The 24,382-nt window shown below is 36.7% G+C and overlaps 2 protein-coding genes across 2 annotated transcripts; one reads left to right on the top strand and one right to left on the bottom strand.

Moving 5' to 3' along the window:
• Window positions 1-374: 374 nt before the first annotated feature.
• Window positions 375-5,080, bottom strand: LOC141325903 (uncharacterized). The gene is made up of 3 exons (XM_073834630.1): window positions 5,049-5,080; window positions 4,271-4,400; window positions 375-1,600 (listed from the first exon to the last, which is right to left on the bottom strand). The coding sequence occupies exons 2-3, from the start codon at window positions 4,353-4,355 to the stop codon at window positions 873-875; spliced, it is 813 nt and encodes a 270-aa protein (XP_073690731.1). The 5' UTR covers window positions 4,356-4,400; window positions 5,049-5,080; the 3' UTR covers window positions 375-872.
• Window positions 5,081-6,538: 1,458 nt separating this feature from the next.
• On the top strand, window positions 6,539-15,966 carry LOC141339725 (uncharacterized). The gene is made up of 2 exons (XM_073844977.1): window positions 6,539-6,658; window positions 13,326-15,966. The coding sequence occupies exons 1-2, from the start codon at window positions 6,589-6,591 to the stop codon at window positions 14,714-14,716; spliced, it is 1,461 nt and encodes a 486-aa protein (XP_073701078.1). The 5' UTR covers window positions 6,539-6,588; the 3' UTR covers window positions 14,717-15,966.
• The last annotated feature ends 8,416 nt before the right edge of the window (window positions 15,967-24,382 follow it).

The following is a 24,382-nucleotide window of genomic DNA, read 5'->3' as shown; positions in this document are numbered from 1 at the left end:
TTTACATAAAAAAAAACAGTTTTTGTATAAAACCCATTTTAAAAAATATTTATCTATTATTTATATATATTTAAAAATATCATTAACCCACTGAAAACTGCTACAAAACTTTATTAAACAAAAATATTTTTTATTTAAACTATTATTTTGGTACAAAATTTCTTTTTGTTAACCGCGGTAAAAAAGGACCCCTAAATTCTCGAGTGTGATTTTAAAAAGAGGACCGCATAAGGGTTAACATATGAACAACTTTTTATGGCCTTAATTTGATATATTTGATTTTTTTTTTTTTTTGTCAACTACTGGCCTAAGCCAGTCTTTAAATCTTGAGTCATCCAGCCAGAGGTTCGAAAACTTGCATTTCCCAAAATTTAATTTAATTTGCCCACGCATGATATCGCTCAGGTCCTACCTCTCAACATATAAATAAATCCATGCAAATTTTAGAAGAAAGGCCTGCACTTAACACAAATTGACAATGTATCTAAAAAAAATGGTCTCGAAAACTTAATACCTCGTCAGATGACGTTTATTACTTTTTAATGCCCTTAATTTTGGCTAATTTCATTTACTACCTTTTACAAGCCCACAGACACCCTGGCAAACAAAGTAACTAAATCGCTGTTATGGTCAATCAATCTGTTAATTGGAGGAGCGGAAGTCCTCAGAAATGGCGACCTTTTAACAATTAATTGCGAAGCTCTAATGTAAACACTGCAAAATGTTGCGAGGATATTGATACGTTCTCACGAGATCTGGTGTCACGAAATCTCGCCACATCCCTAGATGGCATGTCATGACGTGCACAGAATGCGCTTTTGTGTTGTGCGTGTGTGTGTGTGTGTGTGTGTATATATATATATATTGAGACTTTAAATTTTTTCGGTAGTTACCAGCCCTACTTGTGACACAGAATGAGTTCGCAAATGATTTTTAAATTTTCTTTGATAGAAAAAACTCTCTTTACACCAAAGACATTTGTAAGGTTTTTCTCCAGTGTGAGTTCTCATGTGGACTTGAAGGATTTGTTTTTTGGAATATCTCTTTTCACACAGTTCACACGGGAAAGGCTTCTCTCCAGTGTGAGTTCTCATGTGTTCTTTAAGACTTGCGTTGACGACAAAAGCCTTTCCACACTTCAAGCAAATGAAAGGCTTCTCTCCCGTGTGAGTTCTCATGTGGACTGGAACGCTTGATTTTTGAGCAAATCTCTTTCCACACAGTTTACAGGCGAAAGGCTTTACTTTGGTGTGAACTCTCACGTGAACCGTGAGGTGTCCTTGCTTCCTCCAATTCTTTCCACAGTAAAGGCACATGAAAGGCTTTGTTTTTCTGATGTGAGTTTTGACATGTTGCTTAAGCTGTTTCCAGTCTGGGAAAACCATTTTGCATCTTTCACTTTGACATACGATCTTTTTAGAGTGAACTCTCATGTGCTGATAAATGTGTTTTTTGCATCTGAAACTCTTTCCACACTGACCACATATGTAAGGCTCAAGACATTCTTGAGTGGCATTTCCTGAGGAAGTATTTTCAGTCTTTATGGACATCTCTTCTGCTGCATTCATTTCTTGACTCTCCTCTTTCAGTGCCGTCATGTCTAAAATGAAAAAGACAAACACAAATGAACTCCAGCTCAATAGTACAAACAACAGACATCAAAACAACTTGAAGAATCAAAGCATTAGAATCTAGAAAATAGAACATTTTTGCTAGATCCTATATTAACCCGAAGGCAGTGTTAATTTAATTAACGAATCATTTGTGTCTAAATTTTTTAAACGAAAATGAAACAAAAACTCGTTTTGAATAACAAAAACTATGACGGAAATCTATTGACATTTTCCTCAACAAATAAAAACGAAAACAACGTAAAATGTACAGTACCTCCCATAGATGTGGCATTAGAAACACCCTCGCATTAGCGTTAACTACCCTGGATAGCACACGCACATCACAGAGATGTCTATTTGACGTCTGCATTTACATCTTGAAGATGTATTTTTTAGATTGTTTGCTCATCTGCAATGCGCCTGTTGGACCTTTCTATCAGATGTCAAATAAACGTCTGTTAGATGTCTTTAAGATGTTTACGAATCAGAATGAATGTAAAACTGACAACTTACAGACATCTGCCAGACGTTTGTACACAGCAGATGCTTTCCAGATCAAGAGATCTTTTGTAACTTCATTGAAAGTTGATATAATAAAGTACCCAGATAGCACACGTACATCTGCAAGTCTGTTAAAGATCTCTTGATCTGGAAAGCAACCGCTGTGTACAAACGTCTGGCAGATGTCTGTAAGTTGTCAGTTTTACATTCATTCTGATTCATAAACATCTTAAATACATCTAATAGACATCTATTTGACATCTGATAGGAAACGTCCAATAGATGTATTGCAGATGAGCAAACTTTGTCTTGCAGATGTAAATGCAGACATCTCTGAGATATATGTGTGCTATCAGGGAAGGATTTCTGATGTTGATGATGAGCGTTATCACACGTCATCACACTCTTGTGAAAAGGGTCCATTTAACAGAAGGCTTCAACATTCAGTTAAATTTGATTCATCCATCCTCTATATTAATGTTCCAATGTGAGTAAAGCATAATAAAATAATTTTTAACTGAACATCAAATTGTTCAAACTAAGGTTTATACGTGATTACAATTGTTTATACAAGTCGAAAGTAGGATCTTCTTAGGTGCATTTTAAAAAAAGTTACTTCAGTTGTTTTTAATATTTATTTATTTTTGTGTTAAAGGAGTAGTTCCCTTTCAGAACAAAAATTTACAGATAATGTACTCATCCCTTTGTTCATGTCTTTCTTTTTTCAGTCGTAAGGAAATTATGTTTTTTGTGGAAAACATTTCAGGATTTCTCTCCATATAATGGACTTCTATGGTGCCCTGAATTTGAACTTCCAAAGTGCAGTTTAAATGCAGCTTCAAAGGACTCTAAACTTTCACAGCCGAGGAAAGAAGGGTCTTATCTAGCAAAACGATTGGTTAAAAAAAAAAGTTTAATAGCTATTTCTTAACCACATTTTAACTAATGTGTCAAAAGCCAAATATAACTGTATGCACACACTTTTCCTTAAATACAACTGACAGTTTTAAAAAAAATTATAATTGTGATAAATTTATGCACAACAGTATGTCCAGGTTGATTGTCCCAGATCACCAGTTAATTATGCATAAATGGAGGACTCCTATTAAAGAAATGTTGTTGCAAAGAAGAAAATTAAACAATGTAACTAGAGTCCGTTCATTGTCCATGATTTTTTTTTAACCTTTTTATGTTTAATTAGGCTCAGAGGTGCCATGCGTGCAATCAAATTCATAAATTCATGTTGAGATTAATGTTTTAAATATAAAATTTTGAATACAGAGATCTGCCAGCAGGTGGCAGCAAGAGACTGATTTAATTACTGGATCATATTCCTTTGATTTGTTCGAACGGATGGTTCATTCAGGAATAAAGCAAGTGACTCTTTATGAATAGGAAATTGAATCATGATACTGTCTACTTTCCCGAGCGTCTCGCATGCTGGCTCCGGGCCATCGGGCAGTCCTCAATGTCGAGCCCTGATTTGCATAGTTGTCAAAATGAATGTCCTGTGAGTGTTTTATAATGGATGCTCACCCATAGATGTGGATCTTGTGTTTATGCACATATGAGCACCAGCATCAACAGATGTAGAATGTATTTGCTGTATTTTTCATTTGTATGTTTATTTTATGATGGATACAAACAGTCAGTCCAGTTCAAATGGACAGGTTTAGTGAGTGTTTTTTTGGCATCTCCCTGTTGGCAGGTTCAGTTACTTAAGAAGAAGTACTCTGAAGTTGTAAAGAATGTCTGAATTAAACAATTCAGGAGATTTGAATCTGTGTATGTGTATATATATATATATATATATATATATATATATATATATATATATATGTTAAAAGCCAGGACCGAGCAGAGGGTTTTCTTTTAAATTCAAAAGTATAGCTTTAATTTAAAGTTAGTTTTAATATGGAGGTTTTTTTATAGCGTGCAGTAGAAGAATAAAAAGGCAAAACAAATGTTTTGGTTAATAAATAATGTCAGGCATAGGGGGGCCATGCAAAATTGACCCGAGAAGGAGGTTGAGACCCCCTGATATAAACCACTTTAATTTGGACACTCGTAACATCTATAAACATATTCATTTCTGTAGAGCTGGACATTTTAATAAGGATCAAATGATTTAGTTTAGCTTGAGAATGAAAACCAACCTGTTTGTTCCTCAGTGTCTTCTTGTTTGATGCGAACTGTTTCTTGTATCCAGAAGTCTTCACTGTCCTCATCAACAAAAGCCATCTTGACAGCGTCGAGTCGATTTCAGCGAGTTCTGCAGGAGTTTTTCTATTTTTGGCAAAAAGAAAAAGAAACACAAACTAAATCTCTGGGTGCGTTTTTAAATCGCTCCCTGTTTCAGTAGTCAGCACACTGGAGTCAGTCAGAGAAATATAGAGAGATCAAAACAAACTAGCACTCAAATTAATAGAAAACACCAAATTTAAGATTAATATTTCTATGTAAGTTTTATGTTTACATATTTGCACGTTATATTTGATCACACTTTGATGAAATCATTTGTTGTCCTTACACATGCTAGTTCTCATTTTGAGCAGCAGGTTTCATCAGGAGATTCATAACAGTGAATCATTTTGAGAATGAATTGATTTAGTTGTATTTTACACCTCGTGAGCCATGTTTTTTTTTACAGGTTTCTTAAATTAGACATACTTAATGACATATGCAGCCTTCAAATGCTCCCTTGAATTGAGAAGCAGCTCTCTTTCTCTATCACTAAGTTACTTTGCCAATGGTAGAACTAGTGTTTAAAACTGATTCACGATAGAGAAAGTGAAAGAGATGCACAAAATAACCTTCGTTTATATCACTGGGTAAAACATATTAACGTTTCATTCGGTATTTGTATTATTTTAATTTTATATACAATCGTCTAAACGAGTTGTGACAGCTTTAAATGATCAAAAAACAACAAACCTTTCTTCTGCTGGACCGCAGTCCGTCGTCTTCTTCTTTTAATTTTATGGTGGGTTGCGAACCAACTTCAGAGGTGCATAGCGCCACCTACTGTGATGGAGTGCGAAGAGTATGCTCTAACTCTGAGGTCTCAAACTCAGTTCCTAGAGGGCCGCAGCTCTATCTCCAACCAGCTCCAACTCACACCTGCTTGGAAGTTTTTAGTAATCCTGAAGACCTTGATCAGCGGGATCAGGTGTCTTTAAAAAAAGGTAGAAATCAATGAACCGTATTCATTTTCCCTGAAAAAAGTTTTTTTTTTTTTTTATACAAAATTGCTTTCATAAAAGAACATTACCACTGAAATAAGATCAAATACAGTCCATAGTATTCTAATATTTCCAGATTTATTCATTTTCAGTGTGAATCCCTGACAGTGTTTCAGTAACTTTCCAAAAGAGGAAGAAATAAATAAATAAACAAAATAACAAGAGATTGATTACAATAGTCAAAAGAGTGATAGATCAAATATGTCATCACACCCCCTTTGTAACAGTTACACAGCAGCATGAACTAGTTTAATGTGAATTCAATGGCAAGGTATATCAACATAAAACAGTGTTATAAATTTACATAAAAATCGAGAATAATATTAATAGATTCACAATGTTAATAACTTTAGAAAAGCATCATCATATGGATACGAAATTCTATTCTATATACAACATTTCTATGATATATTTGTGATTCTAGAGAGCAGTGCACCAATGGGACTTTTATTTTGCTCTGGTGATGTGACGTCATAAAGCTGCGCCTCGCTCCTCATCTGTTGTGATTCACCTAAAGAAAGGTTTGTGCTTTTAAAGTTTTTAAACCAATAGACATTGTTGCATCAATTAAAGCGTTTTTACAAGCTATGTAAAATAAATGTAATGCTTTATTTAGTGTCAGTGAAAACGTTAGCCTTTAGTAACAGAGAAGGTGCGTCTCATTTCTCTCTCTATATCATGAATCAGTCGTGTGATGATAAGAAGTGATGAGAGAAACTGAGAATCCGAATCATTTGAATCAAATCTTTTGTGAAATGATTCAGTGATTCAATTCAACTGCACGCGGACTACAAACGACAACAACAAACACAAACGTGAATGACAACCGAGAATGATTTAATTAAAGTGTAGTATATTAGATATGGTGTACAAATAATTGAATACCATATCTAAATCAAAAATAGCCGGCCTAAGTATGAACCTTATGGGTAATTCGTCTTTTTTACAAATGTAAATATAAGTCTATTAACTCTCTATCTTACTAGTGCACTGACTACTGAACTAGGAGCTGATTGAGACACACCCAGAGATTGAGTTTGCTTTGATTGTACTTTCTGTTAAATATTCTCATTAAACAGGACAAAGTGTAGAAACACACAGAAAAACTCCTGGAGAATCAACAGAGATCCATGTGACACATTATTATGAAGATGGCGTTTATTAAAGAGGAGAGTGAAGACATGAAGATTGAAGAAACATTGAAACATGAAGATACTGAGGAACAAAGAAAGATGGAGTTTATTAAAGAGGAGAATGAAGACATATTTAGAGTCAAGCATGAAGATACTGAGGAACAAACAGGTTGGTTGGTTTTTTACATTTTTTCTGTAACATTAAATCCGACATTTGCTTCTAAATTTAAAACGATTGATTTTCTAGCACTTTGGTAAATATGCAAAAGTCTCTAAGAAAATAATAAATTTTGCACAAAGCAAACCTTGAAAATGTGAGTAATTGTATTTGGTGACTGCATGCTGCCTACAAACAGTGCTGTAAATATAAAGCAAGTCTGACAATAAAAAAAGCCAAAACAAAAACACAAACAAGTTACATTTAGTTGTAATTATGTGAGGTGTAAGATTGTAATAGACCTTTCTCACAGAAACTGGAAATACGCAATCGCAGGGTATGCAGACTTCCTGTGTAATGTCAGCACAGAAGAAAGCCGGGTAATTTAAAATTAAAATGGAGAGAATCTACACAACTTCCCTCAGTCTTGCCAAAGATAACTTTTGCCGACCTGATAAGAGTCGTGGAGGAAAACTCCGTCACAAAGAGGAACAAATTGGATAAAGGATATACATTTTTCCATGAAGTTTATCCGGGACGTTCTAAAACGCTTAACGTGAAAAACGCTTAACGTGGCTTAACGTACGTAAAAAACGACCAGGAAATTTCTGTCAAACCTTACTTGTAACAAACACTAACTACTATCAAAAGAACAAACCCTTATTCCACAGATAAAGTGAATAATATCACGTTAAAGGTTGTATCAGCGATTTCTAGCCTAAAACATAAAGTGTCAATTTCAGCTGACCTTTCATCACGATCCGCTCGCTGCCTGCCCCATAAATTGTCTGTGAAAAAAACGCGTCTCTCTGGTCAGCCTAGGGTCCGAGATATGCTAAAAAAAAACAATCGGCACTACCAACCTTTCCACACATAAACAAACATTGTTCCAACCAATCAGCGTCAGGGGTTTGGTGTTGTGGACTTTCGCTCCGCCTCCCTCACATCCCTGCACCAGTAGGAAAGTCCACAACACCAAACCCCTGACGCTGATTGGTTGGAACACTGTTTGATTATCTGTGGAATAGTTAACAGCGTCGATTGTTTTTTTGGCATATCTCGGACCCTAGGCTGACCAGAGAGACGCGTTTTTTTCACAGACAATCACAGACAGGGAAAGAAGAAGGAACAAAATATATATAATAATAAATAGATAATAATAATACAATTAAGTAAATAAATAGATGAGCGCTGTTCAGGAGCATCAGAGTGGAGCAGTAGGTCACAGTTATAAAGAAGGTTCTGTATTTTACCATGAGAACAATATAAACCAGTGGTTCTCAAACTGATGGAGGGGTACGTGAACAAAATGCTGAGCTTAAAGTGCCCCAACTTAAAGTAACATTAAAGCAAGTATTTCTGACAAGCAAAATTTCACTTTTATTATAAAAACAATTAAATGGGAGTAAATGGTAGAGTTGAGCCGGATACTCGGCTGAAACGAGTATCCGGCACGGATAAAGCACTTTTGCCGAGTACGAGTATCATACGAGTAATACGAGTCAATATCTGTGCTCGGATTGAATAAAAATTCTCATTGGGTAGTTTACTGTGTCTGCGTTCTGTGATAGACTAATCACAGCGCCCCTCCCCTACACACATACAGATTTAGGGGCCGTTCACATGTAGCGTCTTTTGCGTGCTCAAATTCGTTATTTTAAATGTAGACGCGCATAATGGAACGCTCGTTTTTTCCAGGCGCGTCCGCGCCGCATCGAGATAAAAACATCTCAACTTTTCAGAATGCAGCAAGCGCACCAAAGCTTGGAGCTAGAGTGCAGCTGATGGTTGCTTAGAAACGGCAGACGCTTCCGGAACGCAAGCGCCCGAGCGCTTTGTTGATAAAGAAAGCGGCGCGCCTAGCGTTTTCCACGCGTTTTTAGGCGCGACATGTAAACGGCCCCTTATTGTGTTGCTGTTTCCCGCTTTGCTCACACACACACACACACACACACACACACACACACAGAACACTGAGAAGAGAAGAGAAGAGAAGAGAAGAGAAGAGAACAGCGCGCTCTCTCTCGTTCTCTCCCTCAGTCACTCAGGTTTGCGGGTTTTTTTCCGTTAACGTTTAGGGTTTCTTCAGCTTCAGGTTTGTTTTTTACTTTGGTTTGTTTGTAGTACTTACTTAACCAGTAGAGTTTTGGTTAACGTGGGGTTTGTTCAGACGTGGTGCTTGGTAAAAGTTCATTACATTTTACTTCATAATTGCAACCGCATGTGTTGTATTCATTGTTGCAAAACTTGTTCTGTATATAGTTCGTTTATTATCATGATCAAAACCACTGATCTGAAGCTCAATGCTGATGCTGTCATGTAAATAGTTTTCTAATCAGCAATAAATATAACAATTTCTGATCAACCCATATTAATTGCATGCTTAAAATAACATACCGGTTAAAGCCCCGCCCATTTCAAGACAACATGACCAACTTCCAGGTTAAATCCCACCCACTTCCGGGTTAGGCCCTGCCCACTCCGAGTACAGATACAGATACAGATAATTCATATGGTTAACAGATACAGATACAGATACAGATAATGCTGTACTCGCTCATCCCTAGTAAATGGTCAAATGACATTAAGTTACCTCATTTTTGCTGTGAAACCTGAATCGACACCAGCAGCGTACGTATGATTGAATGCCCACAGAGTGCTGCTTCAGCAAATCATGCTGCTGTTCATTGTGTCTTTAAAATAGATTTGTAGCACTTAATAGTAGGGGTCGACCGATTATTGGCGCCGATATTAAGCCTTTTTACGATTATCGGAATCGGTTATTTTCAAAAACCGATTTGCCGATCAAAATAATTAAATTTTGAAATGCGCTCTTTGGCTCCGACGCAGTCTGTCAGAGCTCACCACTCTGTGCCCTAGAGCAGTCTCCGCCCACCGCGCATCTGATTTGTTGGGAGTTGCGAGCCCGACCAATCAACTCAAAGGCTGAAGGCACTGAAGGCACAGAACGCTTGCTGGAGCTGCGAGCGGCAGTAATCAGTTGTCTCTCAAAGGTAAGTCAGCAGCAGACGTTGATTGTGTTTCAGTAATTCACAATCCTTTACGGTGAAGTTGCAAAAACACCTCAATGTTATCTTGATTTCCCGGATGCGGAAAACACGGACGGAATCGCGGAATCCAGTCATATACCGTATTTTCCGCACTATAAGGCGCATCTTCAATGAATGGCCTATTTTAACCCCTTAGCACGTACGATCACACCGGTGTGATTTGTCTTGGCTGGTCCCTGATGCGTACGATCACACCGGTGTGATTCGAACGTTTGCCACATCACGTCATCAGCTGCTGAATTCAAATCTGTTTTGGCGCGTTGGCTGGCTCTGAGCCAGATCGGATGCAGAGTGCTTGTCATATTATCACAACTATTCAGTGTTTTCAACCATATAATGCTTATGTGTATTTAAGTGTCTGAAACCTAAAATAAGTACCAGCAAAACCATACATTTATAGTTTGTAAAATACACACTGATGTCTATGGAAGCGGCAATAATGATCCTACAAATATATTCTGACAACATATTTCATTGATATCATATACAGATTATGTAGGTAACTATAAAGTGCACACTCCTCTTCTCCCAGCTCACCAGAGACTTAATTTAATGTCTTTCGAGAGGAGAGGATGAATTAGCATGTTGTAAATCCCACAGCTCGGATTCAGCGCAAACAAACATGGCAGCGCCCATCACCCGGTACAGATTAACTAATGCGGTCATAATAAAAGTATTTGGATTTTTAAATACATTTACTTGCACATATTTCGAAATCGGAATATCATATATTTCATAATATAGTGAGCATGCTTGTGAATATTAATAATAAAAAAGGAAAAACAACATAAAAGCGATCCATGTGTCTTACAGTGCTATTGTGGCTGCGGTGTGTCACATGACGCGTCACCAGTGATGCGAAACATTCTAAAATAATAAATTTGTCGCCTAAAAAAAACTCACTCTTTGGAGTTAGAATATTTTAAACTCGTGTGAAAATTAAAACCGTTTTCATATATAAGGCGCACAGAATAGAAGAGGCAGTCGGGGACGCATTCTGATTGGATGTTTTCCATGTTTTTTTATTAGTAAACTCATTTGTAAAAAAAAACGTATTTTATTAAAAGATAAATTAATGTTTTTATGCCTACATTTGCACTGCACTGTAAATTAAAACTAATGAAAATTTGTAGACACATCGGTTCAAAATATCGTTTATCGGTGTATTTGATCTGTAATAATCGGTATCGCCATTGGCCCTGAAAAACACATATCGGTTGACCTCTACTTAATAGCATGAAGATCAAATGTTGACAGACTGTACATAGAGATCGATTTAAGAAACTCTCTTCGATACAGAAACATACAGTGTGACTTACTGCTTTTCATCTTTAAAATATGAGCAAGAGTGCAATTTTCTCTGAATATTCAAATGATTTCAAATGTTGATTTTCTAAATTAAACAAAAAGGCAATATTAAGTGAAGATTTAAAATTTTAAATGTAGCCTACATTTTAAACACAATATTATCAGATTTTACAACAAAGCAATAATAGATCCAACAAAATCCACAACAGAACTGGTGTGAGTCTCCAAGAAACAGCCGTGTTTCATCAGTGAATGAATCTGCAGCTTTCAAATTTTCAATGTCATTTTCATTTTGTCTGCATGTAAAGCCTGATAAAGCTACCAGTCTCGGATGGAGCATTGTTCCCTTGATCTGAGAGCTAAGGTCTCTTCTCTGTGAGCTCTGTGCGCAGTCATATCAGGTTCTTAGGCTTTTTTCCTCCTTGTTAGGCTGCTCCTGTCTTTGAGCTTCATTCTAGAGCAGGAGAACGAACTCCGGTCCTGGAAAGCCACCGTTCTGCAACCGTCCGTGACTGCCCTTATGGTTTAGTTGGCAGTGTCTCCTAACCTTAACTCAATTTATATCATGTTATGTCAAGCTCTGGGGGCTGTTTCAAAAAGACTCTAAGAAAAGCTGGGATTAAAGTCCAAAACCTGACTTGAGATAAACTAACAAATCAATCTGGGTTAAAGTAGTTCCATAAATGACCATTTAAGGTCACACAATCTCACTAATGTGATCCTGGTTCAGTGAGTGAAGGCAATTTGATGTGCACGCTTGTTTTTAAGCAGTCCTTAATGTCGGTTTAATACATATTGTTTAATACATTTGAGATGTTGTGTTTTCCTCAGGGCATATTCTTCATCTGTAAATGTTAGAAAGTCATGCAAACATATGAAGTTTACTGTCAGGAGTAGTGATGCTCCGATTGATCGGCCACCGATCATGATCAGCCGATATTGGCTAAAATAGCTTGATCGGTGAACCCCAAAAGCGCTGATCAAAAAAGCCGATCATTTGACGTAAATTACTCGCGTGACTTTTTCACACGTGCATGCACGCCGCACAGCTAAACAACAGTAGAGCGGAGCTTACCAGTGGCAACATGAGAACTAAATTCCTTATTCGTTTTGTAAGGGTAGTCTTATTATTGGGCATGTGACTAAGTTGTGCGTGTACAGAGCGCTGACTGTAGTTTTGGCAGAGAAGTTTAAGTTTACTTTCGGTTTCTTTCTCTGCCATCTTCAGTGAGTGGTAATTGTGCGTGCTTGAATGTAAATGAATGTATCTTTCTATACCCGTCATATTGCAATAATGTTACCGCTGTATGTCTGATTGTTGTCATCAGTACATGTTGTAGTTCAGTTCATACAGAATAGAAACGGTGCGCGTGTAATTCACGTGCGTATGTTTAGCGCCATTTTATCCCATCGTTATTCTAATGAACGCATATAGATGTTACTGAGGTGAATGTTTGTTTCCTATATACAGACGGATTCGGATATATCGTGTTTAATTCAGCCTAAACCACATTTTACTACCTTTATCCTAATGACTGCAATGCTGGATAATATAATCCTTACATCATCTTAAAAAGCAGCTACAAATAACAAGCAAAGAACATTTACATTATCAAAGAACTTCATCATTAACTGGTGTAGCCTAGTCTAGTGCGAGGAGCACTTTAAAAAACACTCCAGTTATAATCAGTTTATCTATCTACACTGTATGCTGAATAAAATCTCTTGCATGTGTCCACTCTATGCATGTGTTTATACCACGGCAAGTTTCTGAAGCATCCTAGAACTGACTCTCTGCACTAGATCGCTAAAGTTAGATGCCTTTTTGAGCAGAAAAGACTCCCTTTTGAGTCTTGCTATCGTCAAAGCCATCAGCAACTGGCGATATCTCTAACTATCATCGATGCACTGTACTATCGTCTACAACCCTAACTTGGTGTTTCTTCAAGATCTTGACTGTAGCCTATTTCTACAGTTACTTTTTCCCAATATAATTAATTTATAGTTAGTTTCATTTCTACAAATGGTGCAATCTCTGCTAGATTATAGATAAAAAGATTCCCATTCCCCTGCCATTCTGTGATCGGCAGTGATCGGCGTTTGGCAGATCAAGATCTTGGTGATCGGCCCCAAAAGTGCTGATTGGTGCATCTCTAGTCAGGAGAGGACAAAGGTTACACAAGTAAACGAGTGCTAAATGAGATCTAGCATACATGCATTACAAATCTACATGACTGGTGTTACCTGCTCTGTGGCATTAAACTGGGGTTAACTTTTATTTATTTGTTTTCCCACCTTAGGCCCAACAGCACTGAATGAAACTGAAGAGAAAGATCAGTTTGAAAATCTTCATGTTTTCATTACTGGAAAAGAATCATTTTGTTCCTTAGAGTCAGAAAATACATCTACACAAAAAAGAACTGGGAGTTTTTTCACTTGCTTTCAGCGTGGAAAGAGTTTCAATGAACAAGGAGAATTTGAAGTCCACAAGAAAATTCACACAGGAGAGAAGCCTTTCATCTGCCGACAGTGTGGAAAGCGTTTCAGTCAGAATTCAAACCTTAAAGTCCACATGAAAATTCACACAGGAGAGAAATGTTTCATCTGCCGACAGTGTGGAAAAAGTTTCAGTCAGAATTCAAACCTTAAAGTCCACATGAAAATTCACACAGGAGAGAAATGTTTCATCTGCCGACAGTGTGGAAAGAGTTTCAGTCACAAAGGAAACCTTAAAGTCCACATGAAAATTCACACTGGAGAGAAGCCTTTCATCTGCCAACAGTGTGGAAAGAGTTTCAGTCAAAAAGAAACCCTTAAAAAGCACATTAAAATTCACACAAGAGAGAAGTCTTTCACGTGCCGTCAGTGTGGAAAGAGTTTCAATGAACAAGGAGAATTTAAAGTCCACAAGAAAATTCACACTGGAGAGAAGCGTTTCATCTGTCAACAGTGTGGAAAGAGTTTCAGTCACAAAGGAAACCTTAAAGGCCACATGAAAGTTCACACTGGGGAGAAGCCTTTCATCTGCCAACATTGTGGAAAGAGTTTCAGTCACAAAGGAAACCTTAAAAAGCACATTAAAATTCACACAAGAGAGAAGTCTTTCACGTGCTGTCGGTGTGGAAAGAGTTTCAATGAACAAGGAGAATTTAAAGTCCACAAGAAAATTCACATTGGAGAGAAGCGTTTCATCTGTCAACAGTGTGGAAAGAGTTTCAGTCACAAAGGAAACCTTAAAGGCCACATGAAAGTTCACACTGGGGAGAAGCCTTTCATCTGCCAACATTGTGGAAAGAGTTTCAGTCACAAAGGAAACCTTAAAAAGCACATTAAAATTCACACAAGAGAGAAGTCTTTCACGTGCTGTCGGTGTGGAAAGAGTTTCAATGAACAAGGAGAATTTAAAGTCCACAAGAAAATTCACATTGGAGAGAAGCGTTTCATCTGTCAACAGTGTGGAAAGAGTTTCAGTCACAAAGGAAACCTTGAAAGTCACATGAGAATTCACACTGGAGAGAAGCCTTACACATGCAGTCAATGTGGAAACAGTTTCAGTCAACGAGGAAACCTTGACAATCACATGAGGATCCACAATAGAGAGAGCCTTTTTACCTGCCAACAGTGTGGAAAGAGTTTCACTCTAAAAGAAAATCTTAACAGGCACATTAAAATTCACAAAAGTGAAGGCTGACAGATCCCCTCAGTGTGGAAAGAGTTTCAACCAAAATGTATAAAACAGTTTTGGTCCTTGATTCTGATTGGTTGAGCCACATCTGAAGCTGTCGTAAATTACTCTACAAACCGACATTCTTTGTTGCTCGGAAAAAAAACAATGTAGGGTCTGGACCAATCAGACGCACAGTTCATTTATTAGATCCACCAAATAATCAATTTTTCATTAGATTAACAAATGAACACACACCCCCTTCACCCAATCCACAAAACTGGCTACCATGATGTCTTCAAATGGTCTTACTATGGCATCCAGGACTCCTCTGCCATAATCTTTACCACTCAAAAGTATGTAGAGAGAATTTTCCCCAACTAATACTCTAAAAAAGGACACATACTGCCATAGGAACTGACTGCTTTCATTAATTCTTAGAAAAACCTTTCTGTGAAGAAACACACATATCTTTAGATCATTGTGTGTTATTACTGTTAATTTATTTTGTATTGTGTAATGTTTTAATGCATGTGTTATAATAAATCACTATGTAGTATAACCACACAAAATGTTTGTTCTCGTTGAATTTGTTGATCTGAAAGATCTTTAGTAGTTTTTACATGAACAACCAATCCCAGTACATATGCAAATACCATGCTTACAAAGAGTCGTAAACTTTCCCTCCAAAAGCAAAAGTCACCATTGGCTCTCTAGCCTCCCAATTATCAATTACCCTGGCCTCCCACTTAACTTTATCTCCTGACTGTGACCCCTATAGGAGATAAAGGCTCAGTTCTCCAGGCTTTTCTCAGTTCTTTTAGTGCCTTGTCTCATCACCTTGACATCTTCTGGTTGATAAGTCCCAGAGCCGATGCTGCTGTGCCTGGGAGGCCTTAAACTCCTAGGAAGATGAGGAAAATCCCATGCCCTGGAGGGCCTCCGGATGTTTGGGGCCCGGGTCTCCTCCATGTCTGCTTCATGCCTTGCGGGACGGGGCTATGGTTCCCACACACTATTAAACATTTACATGGAGGAACCTTATGAACACAAGTGCGCTCACACACACTGGTGCACACACAAGCATTCACATTGGTGTAAAAACAGGTGCTCACAGACACATTTAAAGGAAAAAACAAAACAAAATGGAAGTGATGTTATCAGCACAAATAGACTGATCCACTTATTAAAAAAAAGAAAGAAAAACTCCCAATCACCACAGAGTCAGGACATCTTTGGAATTCATTGCTCCTTAAACCCAGAAAAGACTGGGTGAAACTCGTTAATGACCAAGGCAATGCAAGGATCATACATTTAACTAAAAAAACATATTTGTTTAATTTGTTTAAAAAGTTTAATTTGTAAACCCTGTTGTAAAACGGCACTGATGGTTTCTTTCAGGTGGTTAACTGACTTTTTTTCATAGCCTCATTTTTCTTGTTTCTCTAATGGCTCCATTTATCCAATCTGACTTGCCCTTCCTCCATGTATGAGTGATTGTATGTTTGTTGTTTAGATTAGTCATGTGTTTGTCCTTTATTAATAAAACTCTTGTGCACAAATGAGTCTCTGATTCTGCCTTGTAAATTAATGTCCCTTTACGATTCTATTTAATTCTGCTATAGTTAATACTGACAGCTGATATAAATAATTGTTATCATAATTAGTCATAAATGAATTATTTATATACATTTCCCTCTTGAGCTAATTCACAACAATTATTTGTGAGGAACTACAGTTAAAGTCAACATTTTACATTTCCTTTTCAGAATCTGCCAAATACTCCCTTGTGAAAAAACCCCATAAAGGATTCTAATTAGAATTTCTATCATATTTTGGAAGCGTTCCTTGAATTCCATTAGGAATTGTCTAATAGGACAAGACATACATTTCCTGTAGGATAATTTCTACATGATTTAATGGGATTCAATTTGATCTTGAATCTCTTAAAAAGTACTACTTTTTCATTGTATCTATTACTAACAAATAGTTTTTGCAGTTTACTTAAACTCACCTTGATGTACTTTCAGTTGCATAACCTGCATTAGTGCACAGCATTAGTGCAAAGATTTCTAAGGAACTGATAAGACTGATGAAACAAAAGACATTTCAAAAGTATTTTAACTCTTTCCCTGGCAGCATTTTTTTTTTTAATATGTAGGATTTTATTTCATATTTGCTGGGTTTTTGAGCATTGTACACCCTGAAAGTGAGGTGCCCACGCCACAGAAGCATCCTCTCATCAATGCATATTGCTGCATTGTTGCAAAGTTTTGCATCAGTGTTATGCTGATACGGTTCATGGAATTTGGACAAGAGGTGATTTAAAAAGGGCAAGACTTTTGTAGAGCCCCGTCAGTGTCACTGGCTGGCCTTGCTGTATTATCACTGAAGTGAAGAAATAGTTTGCTGGCAGTTCATTTCATGAGGTTCAGGATCTTCAGCTAGATGGCTCACAGCGGACCATGTCTGGTCAGCAGCAGGACCAAGTTGATGTGCTTCACTAGTCTGACCTTTGTTGTACCTGTAAATAATTATATGAATTATATGTGTATTGATCACCCCTATACAACAACACTGACACACCTGATAACTGGACAATGTTTTTGTAATGTATTTACTGATTCAGGAATGTCATAGGAAATTTTCAACATTGAAGACATGTCAGAACTGCCTAGAAGCCTTGTTATTTACTTATTTACTCTTATTTACTTAAATTGCTAATACTTTTTAGAATTTAATACATTGATGTAAAACTACTAGTTGCTAAGTTTGACTGTAATGCAGTGATGTCTGTTGTTGCTTTGGTAGTGGTCACATCCACTGCTGCTCTGAGCTCTGGATCGGCTGCTGTCCGTGGTGCTGAAGCTCCACAGCTTCACAAATCAAGAATTAAGCCAGACCTGCAGCCTCCTTGACAGGGATAGGAATGTAGATTTTCTTAGCCTGATCACTGTCTGGTGATTTTTTCTGTTTTGCAGAGATATTTACTATTTTTTTCTGGGTTTTTATGCAGCAAAGTCACAAGTCAAAAGTCAACAACAAGACACTAACATTCTGTATTTATTTATTTTTTTGTGCACATTCTCAGACACAGTAAGAATGGTACATACAAGGCAGAGGAAGTTAAGAGCAAAGAAGAATTACCAAAGTGTTAAGCCAAACATAAACAATAAATAAAGATCAAGATCAAAACTTGTTGGTTATCCCAAATCCAGCTCATCATATACAATCTTAATTAGATTAGCAAGAGATTAATAAAAATTAACAACAAAATGTATAATTTTGTGCGAGACACAGATACAATTATACAGATAATAATAAATAATCCACAAACTGGCAAACACTGATTGATTACATACCTTGTGGGTAGATGGAAATTGATGCAGAGAAAAAAACACAGAGAAGATAACACAAGGGCAGCTGTGAAGACCAAAGATAGGGACAATGAGAGACAGGTACACTCAAAAAAATAATTCAGCCTAAAAATAAACTTTATGTAATTCAATTACATGCAAATTTTCCATGCATTTGGATTACATAGTTTTAATATAAACATGTTAATAAACTTAATGTGATTCATATGCATCAGTGATACGTGAATGAAACAGGTAATATTTCCCAGTGTTAAACAAGCACTGCTCAGTGTCCATGTGTTTCCCCACTACAGAGTGTTCAAGTAGCATTGACACAGTGTTGGAGTTAAGGAGATCATTATGTGATGATTGACCATTAATGATCAACACCTGCTGTTAACAAGCAGAGTCGCCAATGCAAAAAGAAATGCAAAAACTACAACTGACTTCAGCCACAGCCGAGATGAAATCAACTGAAATAAAACAATACATTAAATCTCTCAAGATCTGATTTAAAAACTCCACAAACAGCTTTTTATTTAATAATAATAGCTATCTAGTTTGAAGATTATGCATTATTATCTGTATCTGTGTTTCACACAAAATTATTTTGTTGTTGTTAATTTATATTAATCTCAGATTTTATATGATTAAGTGGTTTTAGGATAACCAACACTTCTTGATCTTGATCTTTATGTAGTTTAAGGATAATAATGCATAATCTTCAAACTAGATAGCTATTTACTAACGTTTCACATGGTTCTTAACCCATATGCCATAATATTGCGTCACGATCAGGCCTAGCTCGCGTGGTCCTCTAGTTTATTTAAGTAGCAAATAACTTGACTTTTAAACAAAAAATAAAAGGGGACTTCCGGTTATGGCGGCCCTAGCGTAAGACGTGGTGCAGGGAGCTCCCGAACAATTTCATCTAAATAACACGTCCTAAAGACCTTTAGTGTAACCTAAGTACTTTATTTATAACAGTTACGTTGTTGCACTTCGAATTTTACGACAAGTATGCCGAATCCAAAGAAAACGGACAACAAGAAGGAAGATACTCACGAAACGAGACAGCCATTATCCGACCCGCCACCGTGGTTCCATGCAGAAATGGAAAAAGGATTTCTCAGAATCCAGGAGTTAATCGACGGACGCCTAAATAAATTCGCAGAATCCATGGAGAAAATGAGTAACGAACTACAATCAATAAATCTGAGAATGTTCGAAGTAGAAACAAAGCAGATGGAGATGGAAGAAGCGGTAACGGGCCTTCACAAAGATGTCGCGGATGTTGTTGACGACGAAATTAAACAGCTGAAAGATAAAATTGATGAACTCGAAAATCAATCTCGTCGTCAGAATCTACGTCTTGTCGGTTTCCCAGAGGGAGTGGAAGGTAGAAATGCCGTGGATTTTTTGAAGGAATGTTACCTAAGATTCTGGGGCAGGAGGATGAGATCTACGAAATCGAAAGAGCTCACTGCACTTTGCAACGACGACCAGCCGAAAATGGCAAACCACGGGCTATTCTGGTCCGATTCCTTCGGTACGGAGACACACTTAAGATCCTCAATGCGGCCAGAGAGAAAGGCAAGCTCACCTATGGTAACTCTAACATTATGATTTTTCGTGATATGTCATCGACCCTGTTCAGAAAGCGACAAGAATTCAGCGCACTCAAAAGACAGCTACGCAATAACGACGTGTCTTATGCGATGCTTCATCCTGCGACGCTGAGGATTCAGCTACCGGAGGGACAACGATCTTTCAACTCCAAAAGCATCGGCAGAGACTTACCTTCGACAACATCATCCACATCTGATTGTCGGATAAGACACTAAATTATATGAACGAATTCCGGATCATTCAACTTTACCAACCACCCAAAAATATGTAAGAAAAACTGTACCATAGCAACCGGGTGAGAGGTTTTTTCTCTAGGATGAAGATTTAGGAACTTCATTTTGTCAAGAGTGATATTTATATTTAAAATCTGGTAGGAGAAAAATGTGATTATATTTTTGTTGAAGTGTTTACTAAAACTTGTGTATTTCGGGTTTGTCACTGTTCGAAGTGAATAATACGTTTGCTTTAAAGTACATAACTTAAGTATTTGTTGGGATAGACAGAACTGGTAAGGGAGCTAGTTAGTTTGGACAAGGAAGAGGAAGTCTAGGTCGACTGTATGATGCGGTGCATAATCAGTCATGGGGGTTTAAAGTTACACACTTCGTTTGGGGAAGTGGTGGGAGTTGTAGGGGGGGTTGGACAGAACACATATTTGATTCATTTAATTTTTGGGCTATTTAAGTTTCTTAAGCTGCTCTATAAGAAATATAACAATTAATATATAGTTAATGTCAAGTACACTAAAATACAAATATGTGACTTGGAATGTTAATGGTTTAAATCAAAGACTTAAAAGGAAAAAAGTAATACTATATCTCAGAAAGCATAATATTGCAATTGCCCTTCTACAAGAAACACACTTGACAGATTCCGAACATTTAAATCTTAAAAAGCAGTGGTCTGGACAGGTTTTTTTTTCTTCCTTTACATCACAATCCAGAGGGGTGGTTATACTTATTGATAAAAACATACCCTTTCAAATGGAATCAGTGGATAAAGATAAAACAGGTAGATATATTATTTTAAGAGGATCGATTGCGATGCAGAGAATAACCTTAGTAAATGTATATCGTCCTGAAATGGAGGGCGCTGAATTTATTCATAATATATTCTTCAATCTTGCATGCCCTATGACAGAGCTAATAATCGGAGGAGACTTTAATGTAGTCCTGGACCCAGTATTAGACAGGGTAGTCCACTAAATTGTTACCCTTAAGTCAAGTTGCTAGAGCCCTAAAATACGAACTCTCAAGTTTTAATCTAATAGATATATGGAGATTTAAGAACAAAACTAAAAAAGAATATTCCTTCTACTCGCATAGGCATAATAATTACTCCAGAATTGACAATTTTTTTGTTCCAAAAGTGAAGGATTATTTGATTGAATTGTGCGAATGCTTACCAAGAATACTGTCAGATCATGCTCCGTTACTTATTTTAGTGCAACATTCTCCGGAAAAGCCTAATAAGCTTTGGCGATTTAATGGCCATTTATTAAACGACTCTGAAGCGTTGAGCTTCATAAATAATAATATAGACAGTTTTATTAGTACAAATAGAAATTCTGCTTCTTCTGGTATGATCTGGGAGGCTATGAAGGCATTCTTACGGGGCCAAATCATTAATTTTTCTTCCGGTAAGAAAAAACAATATCAAAAACAGTTACAATTACTTGAAAAAGAAATTTCAATAATGGAAAGAGAACATTTTAAGACTAAGGATGCTCAGCTGTTTCAACAATTACAGTCCAAAAAATTGGAATACGATATTTTGTCATCTAAAGAAGCAGAAAATGCACTTCTCAGATCACGACAGAAGTATTACGAACATGGGGATAAGATTGGGAAAGTGCTAGCATGGCAAATAAGAAAAGAAGAAATTAGTAAATCTATACCTACATTATGTTCATCCGAAAATAAAAATATTAAACACCCCAAATTAATTAACCAAGAATTCTTAAATTTTTATAAATTACTTTATAAGTCTCAGGGAGTAGAGGATGCGGAGATTCAAAGATTTTTAAGTAAATTGGATATTCCAGTTTTAAGTGATAATGACCGAGAAGAACTTGAAAAAGAAATTTCGAAAAAAGAGATTCAATTTGCAGTTGCTGTACTAGCCGGGGGGTAAAACACCTGGTTTGGACGGGTTTTCGATGGACTTTTATAAAACTTTTTTTTCTAAATTAGCAGAACCGTTGCTTTCGATGTATACGGAGGCAATTCATAAAAAAGAATTACCAGAGACTTTAAACCAGGCTTTAATCACAGTTCTTCTGAAACCTGGCAAAGACCCTAATCTATGTACCTCCTATCGACCAATCTCACTACTTAATTCTGATTATAAAATTCTTACCAAAATGATTGCGTTACGTTTAGAGCGGGTTTTGCCTAGTTTAATTCATATGGATCAAACTGGATTTATTAAAAATAGATCCTCTTTTGATAATACACGGAGGTTAATGAATATTATTTATTCAGCAAAACAAACAGATTCTCCGGTGATTGCTCTTTCTTTAGATGCAGAGAAAGCCTTCGACCGAGTCGAATGGCCTTATCTGATTGCGGTTTTAAAAAAAATGAATTTCGGTCCAAATTTTATTGAAATGATTCGAATGTTGTATAGAAGTCCATCGGCAGCCGTCCGTACTAATTCTGATGTATCTTTGCACTTTTATTTATCAAGGGGAACCAGACAGGGGTGTCCTCTCTCCCCGCTACTTTTCGCGCTAGCGGTGGAACCCCTGGCCATAGCAATACGGGCACACGAATCAATCTTTGGGCTGGAGATAGGAGGTTGTGTACACAAAATATCATTGTACGCGGACGATGTGATACTGTATCTAACCAAACCTGATTCATCTCTATCTAATTTAGCTCAATTGTTGGAAAACTTTAGGGACATATCTGGTTATAAAATTAATATGAATAAAAGTGTTATGATGCCATTGAATTTGGCTGCGGAGAAAATACCCTTAAATAACATTCCTTTTTTATGGAATACTGAAAAGATTGTTTATTTAGGACTAAATATTCCCTCGAAGTTGGAAGAAGTATATTCTTTGAATTATTCCCCATTACTTAAAAAAGTAGCGAGAGATCTGGAAAGATGGAATTCATTACCATTATCACTAATTGGCAGGGTAAATTGCATAAAAATGAACATTCTTCCTAAATTTCTATATCTATTTCAGACCCTTCCCATTTCTGTCCCACAAAAGTTTTTTAGTAATCTCAACAGTTCAATCAGAAATTTTATTTGGAATAAAAAAACTCCAAGGGTTAAACTTAAGACATTACAGATGACATCCAAAAAAGGTGGATTACAACTTCCAGATTTTTTGTTTTATTTCTGGGCAGCACAGATGAGAGCAGTATGGTTTTGGCAGACGAATAGTGCATTTTCACCTGCATGGATACAGATTGAAAAATATCATGCAGGGGAAATACCTTTAGATAAGGCCTTATTCATCCCTTTGACTTGTGTTATGAAGGCAGTTAATAACCCATTCATCAGGCACACTTGCAAACTGGGGTTTGCGATCAGGAAAAAAAATAATTGGCTACTTTCATTGTATAATAACACTCCGTTTCATTGCAACCCATCTCTTCCTGAGGCATTAAGAGATGGAATAACACAATATTGGCATAAAAAGGGAATACAGGTGTTTGGAGATGTATATGAAGAGGGCACACTAATGACATTTGAACAATTAAGATTCAAATTTTCTCTTCCTGTTAAACATTTTTTTAAATATTTTCAGGTGAGACATTATATTAATACAGTTCAAGAAGGTAAATTAAGACCTCTCTCTTCTCTCCCAATAGATGCTATTATAAGAGAGAAAAAAGAATCCAAAGGTTTTGTGTCTTATATGTATACCAATTTCAATGACTTGTATGGAGAGGATGTATCGTCTTCAAGACTTAAATGGGAAAAAGATTTGGAATGCACTTTTGATCAAGATACTTGGGAACTTATCTGTAAAAGTGCCTTAACATTTTCATTTAATAGTAGACATAGATTAATACAGTTTAATATTTTACACAGGGTATATTACACACCTGAACGATTACACAAGATAAGTGATTCATATTCAGAATGTTGCCCTAGATGTAAAACAGAGGTTGGTACATTATTACATATGTTTTGGACATGTTCTGAACTTAACAACTACTGGAGAAATATAATTCAAACTATCAACAAAATTATTAATGTGAAGCTTCCACCTAATCCAAGATTTATGTTACTGGGGGATGAATCAGTTCTGCAGCTTGATCAAAGGAAGAATTTACGTTTAGTTAAAATGGCTTTGATAGCAGCAAAGAAATGCATAGCTATACAGTGGAAATCAGTAGAACCACCAAGTCACATTGTTTGGCTTAGAGAACTTTCATCTTATGTTCCTGTTGAAAAAATAATGTTTAATCTTAAAAAAAAGTCATCAATGTTTGAAAAGATTTGGGGCACATTTATTGAATACATGAATAATGTGGATGTTACATTGACTGAAAATGCTGATGGGATAATGTGACTCTTCATGGCTTTACTCTATTATTTGTTATCATTGTTTATTTCCTCTTATTTTACACATCAGCTCAATGCCTTACAATTATATCCTTTTAAGTGTTCTGTCTAGTGAGGGTGGGACTGGGGTGAAGGGTGGTTAGAAAAGAATGTTTACATGTATATTGAAATAATTCTG

The sequence above is a fragment of the Garra rufa genome, chromosome 1 (assembly GCF_049309525.1).
Source record: "Garra rufa chromosome 1, GarRuf1.0, whole genome shotgun sequence".
NCBI lineage: Eukaryota > Metazoa > Chordata > Actinopteri > Cypriniformes > Cyprinidae > Garra > Garra rufa.
The sequence above is the reverse complement of the archived record's forward strand: the minus strand, read 5'-3'. Positions and strand labels throughout refer to the sequence as shown.